Source organism: Aphanomyces astaci (genome assembly GCF_000520075.1).
Source record: "Aphanomyces astaci strain APO3 unplaced genomic scaffold supercont1.24, whole genome shotgun sequence".
Classification (NCBI taxonomy): domain Eukaryota; phylum Oomycota; class Saprolegniomycetes; order Saprolegniales; family Verrucalvaceae; genus Aphanomyces; species Aphanomyces astaci.
The window spans coordinates 499,462-512,456 of NW_009798287.1; the positions used below are offsets into that span (position 1 = coordinate 499,462).

General features: G+C 48.9%; 3 protein-coding genes across 7 annotated transcripts; 1 reads left to right on the forward strand and 2 right to left on the reverse strand.

Moving 5' to 3' along the window:
- Nucleotides 1-250: 250 nt before the first annotated feature.
- Nucleotides 251-1,088, reverse strand: H257_09748. 2 transcript variants are annotated; one of them, XM_009836086.1, is made up of 2 exons: nucleotides 628-1,088; nucleotides 251-563 (listed from the first exon to the last, which is right to left on the reverse strand). In XM_009836086.1, exons 1-2 carry the CDS (start codon nucleotides 1,060-1,062, stop codon nucleotides 378-380), a joined length of 621 nt encoding a protein of 206 aa, XP_009834388.1. In that variant the 5' UTR covers nucleotides 1,063-1,088; the 3' UTR covers nucleotides 251-377. The 2 variants fall into 2 exon arrangements, with proteins under 2 accessions (XP_009834388.1, XP_009834387.1); XM_009836085.1 differs by having other exon boundaries at nucleotides 253-1,088.
- A 1,679-nt stretch (nucleotides 1,089-2,767) lies between these two features.
- H257_09749 lies at nucleotides 2,768-8,004 on the reverse strand. 2 transcript variants are annotated; one of them, XM_009836087.1, is made up of 9 exons: nucleotides 7,890-8,004; nucleotides 7,687-7,815; nucleotides 7,502-7,615; nucleotides 7,187-7,434; nucleotides 6,457-6,611; nucleotides 6,142-6,400; nucleotides 4,961-5,555; nucleotides 3,835-4,308; nucleotides 2,768-3,361 (listed from the first exon to the last, which is right to left on the reverse strand). In XM_009836087.1, the coding sequence occupies exons 1-9, from the start codon at nucleotides 7,938-7,940 to the stop codon at nucleotides 2,873-2,875; spliced, it is 2,514 nt and encodes an 837-aa protein (XP_009834389.1). In that variant the 5' UTR covers nucleotides 7,941-8,004; the 3' UTR covers nucleotides 2,768-2,872. The 2 variants fall into 2 exon arrangements, with proteins under 2 accessions (XP_009834389.1, XP_009834390.1); XM_009836088.1 differs by lacking the exons at nucleotides 7,187-7,434; nucleotides 7,502-7,615; nucleotides 7,687-7,815; nucleotides 7,890-8,004 and having other exon boundaries at nucleotides 6,457-6,707.
- A 221-nt stretch (nucleotides 8,005-8,225) lies between these two features.
- Nucleotides 8,226-12,849, forward strand: H257_09750 (hypothetical protein). 3 transcript variants are annotated; one of them, XM_009836091.1, is made up of 11 exons: nucleotides 8,226-8,910; nucleotides 8,968-9,060; nucleotides 9,158-9,459; nucleotides 9,528-9,833; nucleotides 9,933-10,107; nucleotides 10,155-10,295; nucleotides 10,444-10,586; nucleotides 10,650-10,695; nucleotides 10,748-10,859; nucleotides 11,178-11,351; nucleotides 11,422-12,849. In XM_009836091.1, the coding sequence occupies exons 1-11, from the start codon at nucleotides 8,230-8,232 to the stop codon at nucleotides 12,771-12,773; spliced, it is 3,525 nt and encodes a 1,174-aa protein (XP_009834393.1). In that variant the 5' UTR covers nucleotides 8,226-8,229; the 3' UTR covers nucleotides 12,774-12,849. The 3 variants fall into 3 exon arrangements, with proteins under 3 accessions (XP_009834393.1, XP_009834391.1, XP_009834392.1); XM_009836089.1 differs by having other exon boundaries at nucleotides 10,444-10,695; XM_009836090.1 differs by having other exon boundaries at nucleotides 8,226-9,060; nucleotides 10,444-10,695.
- The last annotated feature ends 146 nt before the right edge of the window (nucleotides 12,850-12,995 follow it).

Consider the following 12,995-nt stretch of genomic DNA (forward strand, 5'->3'; position numbering starts at 1 on the left):
AACACTACACTTTATATGGGAATAAAATCCGAAGGATTGCATATAACCCCCACTTTTGTCACGAAACCTTGTATGTATGTCGTGTGGTTGTCGAATTCGGTCAACAGAGCCACATCAAGGTGTACTAACGCTACAGTAGTTGACACGTCAACTTACTGTTGGTACTACTACGTAGTACTTCAAGTATATTGTAACACTTGCTATGTCCATGATAAGTTGCCCAACACGTTGCTGAGGAACACCAACTTTACACTGGAGCTCTATCGTGTTCATCTTTGCCTTACGTGTGCATTCGGGCTAGTTAGTACGACTGGTGTGTCGACGTCTCGTGGGCTCGCTTCAATCCAAAGCGCAGGTGGGACATTCAAGCCGTACATTCAGTGCCTGGACAATGCATTCATCGTGGAATGAATGGCCACAAGACAACATCGTGGGTCGTCCGGATAGAAAACCATCGCAACAAACACTGCAAACTGACCGTCCACAGTAGCTCGACAGGGCATAGGCCTCGTCCGACGTAGTATCCGAGAACGACGCCGAGGAAGGGGGCGACGTGGCGCCCTCTAGAAACAAGTCGAATAATATTTCTTGGCCAAAGAGATACTCAAAGAAGAGTTGGGGGATCGCCTGGGCTGCAATGGGGCACGCTTGAGTGTCGGGGCACTGGAGGAAAGCCAGGGTATGATCGAACAGGTCTTGATAGATCTTGACGTGGAGGCCCACAGCGTATCGACTGCAGGGCGACGTAAACAAGCGCCGCTTCGGCATGTGCTCAGACATGTCTACGTAATACCAAGGGCACAACGCATTGCACTTGTGGCCGTGACGAAGGGCGGCTTTGCAGCGGTCCCGAAGTTGCTCAAAGTCAAAATCCGACTTGTGCAAGGTTGCAATCACGGCTTGGGAGGTGGGATGGCGCACGGTGATCGTGTAGAGCGAGGATTTTGAGCGACCATTCACGACAACGTGCTTGGACGACTGATGGCGGGTTACCTTGATGATCACATGAGAGTACCAGCGTCCGATTCTAAGAGTTGGGGCGTTCGTCGTGGAAAAGAGCATGCGACGTGTCTGTCACCGCTTTCCCAGGAGGAATGAGAAATGTCCGCGTTCGACGTTGCAGCACAGTGCAGTGCCACTACTATGTACTACGTAGTACTTAGTATTACTACTTAAACGGAAAGCACACAACTGGTGGAAGCCACGGCACCGCACCGTAGAGTACAGAGTAGTGTTGACGCAACTTGTTGAGACAGTCATCGTGGGTGGCATCGAGGAACCAGGCAGGATGAACGACACAAGATGTGTACAAATTCGCACACCGACATCGAACCAATCAACACAAGTATTGAGGCAGGAAACGCTTCTGATTGGCGATCTAACGTTGACTGGCAGTTTCATAAAACCAACGGTTTCGTCCGAAAGTTCAACGGCGCGTCGTAGGAGATGTATTAATATTACTACACCACTTTGCAGTTAACTGCAAGTTGGACGAATGCCCGATATATTTGGCCGTGTGCCCGATATATTTGGCGGTAATTGGCCGTGTGCCCAAGTAATTGGTCATCTGCCCGATAAATTGTGTCATTCAAATCGCCAAGGAACGCCTAGCATGGACGTCAGGTAATAATGTCAATTGAAGTATTGCCCGTTTACTTCAACGTTTCCGTCCAAAACTTAAATCTGTCGTGCGCAGAGCTCATTTTTCGATTTACCTCAAGGTACGCACCTTCGATGGATGCGCCGAGGCCATGGGCAACATGGACGTTGGTATGTGACGTCACAGCAACGATGCTGCATGTGGCGTATAACGACCATTTCTATACTTGGTATTGACTTTTTATTGCGTGATATTCCATTTTTATCGGGCACATGACACAATTCTTCGGGCAGACGGGCAATTGCTTGGGCACACGGCCAAATATATCGGGCACACGGCCAAATATATTGGGCATTCGTCCAACTTAACTGCAAAAAGGTGTACTGTAGTAGGAGTCAAATGATCGTGCACACAAGAATTAGGGAATCACAGGCAAAAATCTGGGAGACACACACTTGTATCAAAACACAAGGGAATTGACCTAGTGTTACAGTAGCGAGGGGACGACGGAGCATTCGCCCACAAAATTGCGTGCACCGCAGCAGAGGTCGTGAGTATAAATTTGTGCAGGCGGTGCCTTGGCGAGGAGTGAGACCCAATCGTGCACTTCACCGAATGTCCAATCGATTCCTCTCGTCGGGAAAAACTGCAGGTACAGTAAGTAGGCCGCGGTTTCTGTAACGTTACTACTAATAGTAGTTCCTTTGGTGCTGACATTGTCCATGTATAAAACTACATGAACAGAAACATCACAAAGAACTGCTAGTGCACGGTACTACTACTAGTACACTTCGTCGCTCCAAGACCGTAAGTTCTACTGTATTGATGTGCCTGTGTCAGGTCCGTCTGGTAGAGTCGAGCGTGTCCAACCCTTGTTAGTCGGATCAAATTCTGCGTACAATAATATCGATTGGTATTTTGATTGTACAATTGGGCTTCCGCAGTCCACTTACGAGCGAGTCACTTGTCCACATTGCACTCGGGATATTTACATAGTTAACAGCACCCATGTCCTTTGCGATAAGCAGCCACCATCCAAACTGGCGTGGGGTATAATAGCAGCGCATTGAAATTGGACACCAGCCTATCTTCGATCCATGGCGTCAACTAACGTTCCTAGGGATAGTTACATCTAGACAAACCGTACAAGTACTGTACAACAGTTGTGCATGATTAGAACCACAAGTGTCTCTCTATTAGCGCGGTTGCGTTGATCACTGACCAACACTACTTCTACCTCGCGGCCATCTTATGCAAATAACGTTCTGTCGTCTACTTCGTATCGTATTTGTTTCCAAACAGTGTCGCATACGGAAACCACGTCTTAGCCGTTTGCTTGAATGCATCTTGGTCCTTCTGGCTGCCGTACTTCTCCACCACGCGCACCGCAGTTTCGTACACACCCAGCGACGACGCACCCTTGTCTTGGAGCCACAGAGCCACCGTGCCCGCCTTGAACGACCCGTGCGCGAGGCTCTCGGCTTCGGCGACCGCCACCTGCCACTCCAAGCTCGTGTGCGTCGCCGCCACATGTTTGAGGATCGCAGCAATGTCGTTCAACCCTTGGAACAGCACCGCCTTGCCGTTTTCGAGAAAGCTCGCGACGACGCCGACGGCAGCCGGCGTGGCGGCCGTGTACAGCCGGACGAGGCGGACCAGCGTTTTGGGGTGCCACGACCCGTCGGTGGCATGAGCAGCCAGCAACGCCTGCAGGCAGAGCAGCCACTTTTGTCGCCGGAAAGCCACGTCAAAGGCCGCCACCTATGTAGATATAATAGTGTGTTTAATCTAAAGTGGAGCGATATGGAGAATGAATCCACCAATTAACATGTACATAAGCATCATCGCCAGAAGAATTGAGCCAATCAGATTGCAGGAAACCGTCGGCCACGTCAAATTAGTGTGTGACTTCAATTAGTGTGATTACGAAGCACCAAGTTTTACACACAACATTCAAAGAATCGATCGATGGACTTGGCGATTCAGCACAAAAGTCCACATTTGGGGTAAAAGGCCAATATAATCCAAACAACGATATCGACTTCGATACGGTCATCGAGTACACCACAACATCTGTATATCCCCCTCCCCCCCCCCTCTTCAACACTCCTAGTCCACTACCCACATAATCACACCCTCACTACACACACAATGTACTGTACTGTACGGCACTGTACTGTACTGTACGATACTGTGTACACACAATGTATTGTACGGTATTGTATTGTACGTACATGGGTATCAACGTCGTGGGGCGCGTGCTGCTGCAAGATAGTAACAAGGCGCCACGCTTCGTCCAAACTCGACTTCGAGAGCAGTTGTTCGCCGAGGGGGTCAGGGTCAACGGGAGTGTCTTTAGGTCGCGACTGATTTTTGCTCTTCTTGGTCGCCTTCTCCTTTTCGAGGGCGTCATGCTCCTTTTGCAGCTGCTTGGCCTCTTCCGCCTTTTGAAACTCGGCCTTGCGGGCCTTGGCGGCGGCGCGCTTGGCTTTGGCCTTGTCCGCCGCGCTCTGTTTACTCGACGAGTCGGCGGTGGTGGCAGTAGTCTGTTGCTGGTCGTAGCGATGGATGTGCACCGAAATTGCCCCGTGCGTTGCTTGCACGTGGATTGGATGGCCCAGCAACGTGTCGCACATTCGAAGCATTTGAACGTACGCACGCAGAGTCATCTTGCGCATGCAGTACGTGTGAAAGTCGAATTGATCGTCCTATACGAAATATATGAACCTTATGTTTTCCATAGTAAGTAATCATCATTGAGCCCCAGGATATAATTAATATATTATTAGACTTGTGTTTTTCCATCATAGATCATGAAAGCAACGACACGCGCGCTGTGTATCGTCATAGCATCAGTTAAAAGTCACACAACTTGGGACCAATCCGGACGTCGAAAACCAATGATTTCGAAGTAAACGATACATACCTCTAGCACATATCCACATGTTCAATAGATATATAAATAGCTTCCATTCTAGACATCCAGATATTTATATAAATTAGCGCACATCTGGGCGTCGAAACCAAGAAACGATACCTTTAGCATATACGTTCCAATAAAATAAACTTAATATTGTGCTTTCGAGTGAAATTTCATTGTGGTGTGGTTTCTCGTTGGAATTTAAATCGATTTGATAGGCTACCTCAGATGAGCTCAAAATTATTAGCCAATCAAAACCTTTTTAATGAAATTCAACCAATCAGATCGATTGTGGATCGGTTTGGTCGGCGCGACGATTCGATTACACCCCTCCCCAAATTTATATCAAATCGACAATAAAAATAAAACTAATACTTCAATCAATCCCATTCATCAAAGCAACGAGACAGTCGAGAGCGAGCGAGCGTATCTGACGGTACCAAAAAGTCATTGAAATGCTTCTCCACGGCGACAAACTTTTTGAGCGCGGGGCCGGCGTGGAGCTGCCGGAATTGGGCGGCGCCGGCCGCCAGTTCGTACCACATGCACTGCATGTCGTACAGGTTTTGCTGGGGGTCGCCTTCATGTCTAGTGAAGAGCGCGATGGTGTCTTCGGCTTGGGCGATGCGGTTCGCCCTCAGCAAGTACTTGGTGGTTTTGTTGTTGATGTACCGATCGGCCAGGTCTAGCTGGCGCCCCTGATCGACGACCGTGGCGGCTGCGTTATAATCCCCCGCGTGTTTGAGGATCACCGCCTTTTTCTGGTAAAACTCGAGCACCGTGGGCGTGTGCTGCAAGCATCGATCGATGTACACGAGTGCCTGGGAAATATCCCTGATGCGATCGAAGTGCTGCGCGGCCAGATACAGCCGCCAGACCCACTCGGATGGCGAGGTTGTGGCCTCCTCCGACAAGTACGTTGCAACCAACTTGGACAAAAGGGCTTGCTTGGCAGGGACAGCATACAACGCCTTGATGTCGGACCCAAGAGACGGAATGCCTTTGACCAGCCCTCGACGCAAATACGCGTCCAATCTAGAATATATATATATATTGCAATGAGATATCGTATACCGAGACTGAAAATATCATGCGGGTTTGACACGATCACGAGCATCGATATATATATTTTTTTACTGTTAGAATCGTCATTGTACAGGCTAGCAAAATATATATTATCCCTTTGATTCGAACGTTGTTGGAGGCAATTGAATGAGTAGAAAACCAAATCGACCGACCAATCAAATCCCAGAACACTCTTCAAGGGGCCAATCAAACGCAACCATCCAACTTCAAAGTAGTATATATCCCTTCAAATCGTATGCATGGCTTTACAACTTTTACATACAAAAGCCAGTACAAAACGCCGATCGATCGATTGGGCGAATCAGCCCAGTTCACAAATAACCAAACTTTGACTTTGGACTCAAAGCGCGGCGATACATAGTTGTACGAGTAATATACACACTAATTAATATTTAAATTCTATGTACAACATATTTTAATACAATCTCTATAAATATACATTATAAGGATAAGATCGAATTAAATAAGATTCTAAATAACCAAACATAGGAATTAATATTATAAAACACAAATGGTGCAAAAAAGTTTTACGTACGGCCCCTCCAGCGCCGCGCCAGACAGCAAATCCAACGCCAGTCGTCCATAGGTAGGCGATGCATGGCCTTCGTAGATCGCTAGTAGCGTCGACACTTCATGGGCAGAGAGCGATTCCGTGGCCGAAGGGACGGACGAGAGCGCGAGCCAGTCGGCGCGGCGGCACAGCGCGGCTTGGAGGCCTCGATGGTAATGGTAGTGATCAGGGTTTATCGCCAACAGTTCTTGGTACAGGACCACCGCGTCGTCGAAATCTCCCTCTACGACGTAAACAGAGTTGGGCGTTGCTCACGACGGTCTAGAGCAACGCGCGTACGTTTGACAAGGAGGTCGGCCTTGCGATGGCGCCACACGAGCGTGTCCAGCACGAACGACTTGGTTGTTTCAAGGTGGGCGAGGCAAGCGACCAGATCGCCCTTTTCTTCAATCAGTTCGTTCTGATACAAGTACATTTCGCTGTCGTCGTAGGATCTATATATATATATATACACATACAACAGATATGAGGACGTATATGTTTGAATTTATATATACGATACGACATTGGGAGGAGGGGTGGTAGAGCTCAATCGAATGAGCAGAAAAAATCAAGTCGACAGACAATCGATGATCGACCAATCAAAACCCAGATCAAGAATCAAGTAGCCAATCAAATGTTTTCTCCAATCACCATATGCAACATTGAATTAGTGTGTTACTTAAATTAGTGTGAAACTGAAAGTTCAACATTCAGGACAAAGGATCGATCACATACATACATACAACTTTTTGTCTGAAAATATATATATAAATTCGTGCCATCATTGATGATATATATATATATATCGTTCGAAAGTGGAGAAAATATATTGACAGAGCAAATGGACACTAGAATACGCAAAATGGAATAACAGCCATCAATATGTAATTGGTGTATTATGACCCAAAATAGTGTGATGCACAAACAACATTTAACACGAACAATCGATTGATCGGTTTGGATAATCCCCATACAAGTGACAATATATATATATATATATATTTCCACATGACACGATCGAACGTACACTGGACGCAGCGGATCAAGCGTTTCGTTGTACTGGTCGATGATGTCGATTGCAGTCTCGTGCGTGCCATTCAGTTGGTGAGCAATTGCGAGGCCGATCCAGTTGTTGCGGTTCGTGGGCTTGAGCGACAGGAACTGGCGGCGCGTCTCGGCGTAGCCCTTGAGGTCTCGCATTTGGACTTGCTGGAGGTACAGGTCGCGCAGGATTTGAATGTTGTCCGGGTCAATGCGAAGTGCTTGGCGGTAGCACTATTGTGTCAATGTGAGTGAATGAGGATAGAGGAGACGAAGGATGAATGGACAGGTGGAAGAGGACCTTGATGGCTTCAGCGTAGTTGCGGTCGGATCGATACAACAAACCGTACACGTGCCAGCACACGTGCGACTTGAGGTCTTGCTTGACACCTTGGCGGACAAACTCATATGCTTCCTACAGGGAAGAAAGCACATTACCGTCAACCATGGACAAAGGATGGCGTTTCGGGTGACGCGGCAACGTACCTCCTTCTTGCCCATGCAATTGAGCGTTAATCCCTTCATGGCGAGGGTTTCCCCGTGGTCCGGGAACTTCTTCAAGATCGCGTCCGCGGCCTTGAGCCCTTTCTTGTACTGCTTGATCTCGTAGCATTTCTACATGCAACCACAAGGTATATCGTCATGATGTTGGCATCTTCGTGTAGACGACGAAGCACGTGATGATATACCACAATGGAGCGGAACAGCGCGTTCTCCTTAGATGGTAGCTTGTTGGCCATGGTCACAACCGGCGACGTGGGTAGTGCAGACGGAGTTGAGTGGCTGGAATATGATGCGAATTTGTGGAGGCGAAATCGGGTGCCCCGGGGTACACTTGTAGAAAGGCCGACTTCATTTTATTGTTCAAAGTGACTGCATGTTTGTATGTACTTTTACGAAATTGATAAAAGAAGCTCTCGCTTCAACCTCACAAAGGCGCAATAAAATATGAAGATTGGAGCTTGAGTTTTGTATGGTGGCCTGGAAATGTAATTGAATGAAGTGTGCCTCCAAAGATCGCAAATCACGATGGTCAGCCGTCGAGTATGGACGTGTGTCGTACTAGTATGCACAATAATAGCCATCATGATGGCGAGGTCTTATGCACATCTCGCAGCCATTGGCGATGGAGAAGAAGGCATATGGAACACCTGGGACATGATGCAAGAGGAGAAGCTTCTCCTTCCCAGCGGTTCGCTCGAATTCGTCCGCCAAGCACCGATCGTAGCTCAAGTGGGAAGGCATGACTCCTTCTTGCAGCAACCGCGTCCTTCGTCCAATGCGCTTTCAGTGGAGTCAATGCACCAGCATTGCAACCACTTGTCATCGCAGGTTAGCCAAACCACAGCCGCCAATCACTGCTGGACGACACTCTTCGACCTGTTTCCGGCGACGCCATTTCAAGTGCATTACGATTATGCCAAGTACATCGAGCAGAAAGGAGCTGACACGTCAACTGGTGATGTGATCGCTGCGTACGAGCGTGCACTGGCCGTCATGACAGAGCCGACGTCGTTGCTGTCGTTGGACGCCATGAACAGACTGGGATTGCTTTGGCTAAAGCAGTCCCGTCCTCACATAGCGATCGACATATTCCGCCAGAGTCTTCGGTGGCATCCGTTCGAGTGTGCGTTGTACGGAAATCTGGCCAGTGCATACCTCGAGCTTGGAAATGTCTCGGCCGCTCTTGCCGCCGCCACCACGTCCATCGTTCGTCGCTGACTCTTCGATCGTTCCACATCTAACTGAGATTTCTTGCGTACATAGTCATTGGCACCAGACAACGCAGCTCTGCACCATAACATTGGAAACATGCACCAACAGGCTGGAGATATGAATGCCGCCATGGCACACTGGCAGGTAATATACTACTTTAACTTATGAATAATCGAGCAAAGTATTAACCTGTCGAGACTATTAGATATATGTAGTATTATTTGATATGAATGGTGCGTAGAAAGCCGTCGACGCCAACCCCCTTGTCCCGAACCCTCTGTTTAGTCTTGGGATTGCTGTGGGCAACCAAGGGCACACTCGAACATCAACTGCGTACTTTACCCAAGCGATCATTCTCGCCACTCAACACGCCCCCGACCTCCGAGATATAGCTCGCATACAGCATGCCACGTCATTGCTTCCACGAGTATATGAGTCCACCGACGAGATCGTCCTCGTTCGCCATCAGTTTCAAGCGGCGTTGGACAGTCTCTTGGCCGACAGTCCACTGAATCTAGGCCACAACCCGATTTACACTACAGGGTACGCCAAATCCGATCGATAAACCAAACAAAGGTAACGTTGATTCTGAATATACGCTGCGGTGGTAGGTGTGGTTCGATGGGGTATTACTTGGTGTACCAAGGCGGGGTGAACAAACCGCTGCGGCGCCAACTAGCTCAGATCTATACCCTCAGCATGCCAGCGTTAGGCTTTGTAGCGCCTCACGTTCTAGCTAGCCGCCACCAAACGTTTCAATTCCCACACACAAGTCGCTACGTCCGGCACCCCCCCCAGCCCCCAAACGAGTCTGGCTATTCAAGTATCTCATTAACTCGACGCATTCGTGTGGGGATTCTGTCGTCGTTCATGTATCACCATTCGGTGGGGCTGTTGATGCAAGGGGTGCTCACACGGTATGTCCTGCATGTCCACCTACCCCACTTCAAAGCCTACCATCTAGACAATGTACATTCCTACACTCACTCGATTCTTCTACTTGTTTGTTTCAACAGACTCTCCAACGCCACGTACGAGCTCGTGCTACTGCGAAGTCGACCCTGGCAACACGACCACGTCTCGCGCCATGCGGCTGCCCACATGAGTCAGGACATTCAACTGCCCACCGATGTCTTTCAAGCCCAAAGGGTGGTAGCCGCCCTCGAACTGGACATTCTCGTCTTCACCGAGGTACCAACTAACGTTATTCCACGTGGTACAAATTGAGTATATACTAGATTGGCATGGACCCGGGCACGTATTTTTTAGCCTTTTCAACGCTCGCGCTTCGGTCCGTGTTGTTCTGGGGCCACGCCATCACGTCTGGCCTGTCGACGGTCGACTATTTCATCACGTCCGACTTGTTTAACTCGAATCCAGTACGTAAGCACCTTGTAAAATGAAATTCTTGACGTGTACACATCAATAGAAAAATATACTTTTTTTTCTCACAAACGGATTTATATATAAAAATACATATTCTTATCACCCGTATGTTGGTACCTATCGTCGCTTAACGGTTAATAGGATGAGTTTACCGAAACGCTGTACCCCATGCAGTCGCTGACGACTCTGTTCCGTCGCCCTAAGTTTACATTTGACCGGTCGTTGCTAACATTTTTACCTACAATCGAACCGCACAATGTACTCTTCGTCGTTCCTCAAACGCTGTATAAACTCCATCCAGACATGGACGCCATCCTTGCAGCCATTTTAACTGGCCTTCCCCATAGCTACGTGGTGCTGCTTGAAGGCTCCGTCCCCCACTTGGCCACTCTGGTGTGCTAACTCGATCATTTCACTCTATTTGTTTATCACTCTATTACCGCAGATCCAACGCCGCCTTGGCCGGGTGCTGTCGCCCCAAGACTTGCACACTCGTGTAGTGTTTGCTCCTTATCTATCCACCGACGCCTTCCTCACGCTCTGTCAAGTCGCCGACGGTTCGAATCAATTCTATATATTTCTTTTTATTTTTACTTTTATATGAATCATACTATAAATTTTAACGAGGGTAGGACATGAACCTATATATCCTTAGGTCATGAGCCTAAAAAGTCAACCTATTACTCGATCTCGTTTTATTAATAAAATGTATTATATAAGTAAAATAAACATATCAAAGAAGGGACTCGAATGGACATATTATATATATATATATGTCTATTTGTGAAACATGGAGAAGGTAGCCTTGCTTGGGGGATGCGTATGATATCTCCGTGTGTGATGAGGCTATGTACTATACATACTATATAATATAGTGGTGTTGGATCCGTTTCCAGTGGGCGGGGGGCGCAGCAGTTTGGAGATTTTTTCCGTGGGGACCCCCGTGGTCGTCCATAGGAATCGCACGTCAATTGTGCAACTGACAGCCGCTATGTACACCAAGATGAACATCACAACGTGTTGTGTCGCGTCGTCCGATGCTGCCTACGGTAAGACCTCTCGGAGCTCTAAAGGGTATACTAGTATTTGTGATGACAAAATGAATATATGATGTTCTAGTGGCCATGGCGATTCACTTGGGCTCGAACACTTCCTACCGTGATGAACTGTCCTCGCTGATTCAACGGCGCAGTTCAGTCCTGTACGACTCTGATGCCGCCACTGTGGCCGACGTTATGAACGACTGGGACCAATGCTTGCACACGATCTTGGCCATGCCACCGCCGCCATCCAACCGTTCTCAACCTACACCCGTGAATCGGCTGGGCTTTCGCCTGCAAGTAGCCGGACAACCGTCGGTCGAAGTCGTCTTGCGGTCGAATGATGAAGAGCCCGCGGCAGTTGCGGCGGCCGTTGCGGCCTCGCACAAGCTCGAGCCATTGCACCAGTATTACATCCAAACCTTGCTCTTTAATGGCCTCCAACGATGGAGGCAGCAGTCGCCCCAAGTTGCCATCTCAGCAGATGTCTTTCCGGGCATGACGCCGCCCGTGGACGTGTACGTGGGGGATGATGTAGCGCTAGCAGTGCATGTCCATCTCTGGCGCTATAAGTATCGCATGTCTGGCACAGAGCTCGGCCACGTCATAGCGTCGATTCGAAGTGCCTTGAATCACGCCGACGAATCAACGTTGTGGATTGCGGCTCGGGGGGCTCAGTACCCCCCTCCCCCTCCTACTCCCCCTCTTCGTTCCTTTATTGCACCATTAGTGTCTCACCAGACTTGCGTCACCGTAGTCGTCACCACATGCAAACGGCTGTCATTGTTCTTGGCCACAATGCACAGCTTTCTCCCGTACGCAGCAACATCGTCCGTGTGCATGCTTCTTGTCCTGGACGACCATTCGTCTGCCGCCGATCGCCGCGTGATGCAAGACACGTTTCCAGCAGTCGAATTTGTGTTTACCCGTCGAAAAGGCCACGCGCACTCGCTGAACACGATGCTCGAGCTTGTGACCACTCGATTCATGCTGTACCTTGAGGACGACTGGCGGTGGGAGCCGTCGCTTCCCCACCACCCCCTCGCCCACGCCCTAGCCATCTTGGAGCACGATCCAACCATCGTTCAAGTCCTAGTCAATACCCAACACAGCGGGTGGCCCCGGCGATTGCCGACGACAGACGACAGTTCATTCGGACTGTACTTTCGCCATGAATATGGAGTTGTCGACCACGCGTTTGGGTATTGGCCGGGGTTCTCGCTCAACCCAGGTGTGTGGGACCTCAAGAGACTAAGCCGATGCCCCGCCTTGCGATTCAACGAGTCGTCCGATGTGTTTGAGCGAGAGTTTTCACTGGCCGTGTGGCGGTGTGGACTGCACGTTGCCATGTTACCGTATACGACAGCAGTGCACATTGGCACGAACGGGTCGGCTTATGTGCTCAATGGCTTACCACGTCGATTTGACTGATTCGGGCGTTAGTTCTAATGTCTTCGTTTCAACGGCAAAGTCATTCTATTACGATCAGGAAGGCAATCTATTAAACGATCAAGAGGTCTGTCTGCCCACAAGTGCAAAGTGCTGCTACTAGTATACATATATATATTTATATATATATATACGTTATCAATATGAACCACGGCTGTTGAACGACCAACTAACTACTACACATACTAATATATCTTGTTCAAA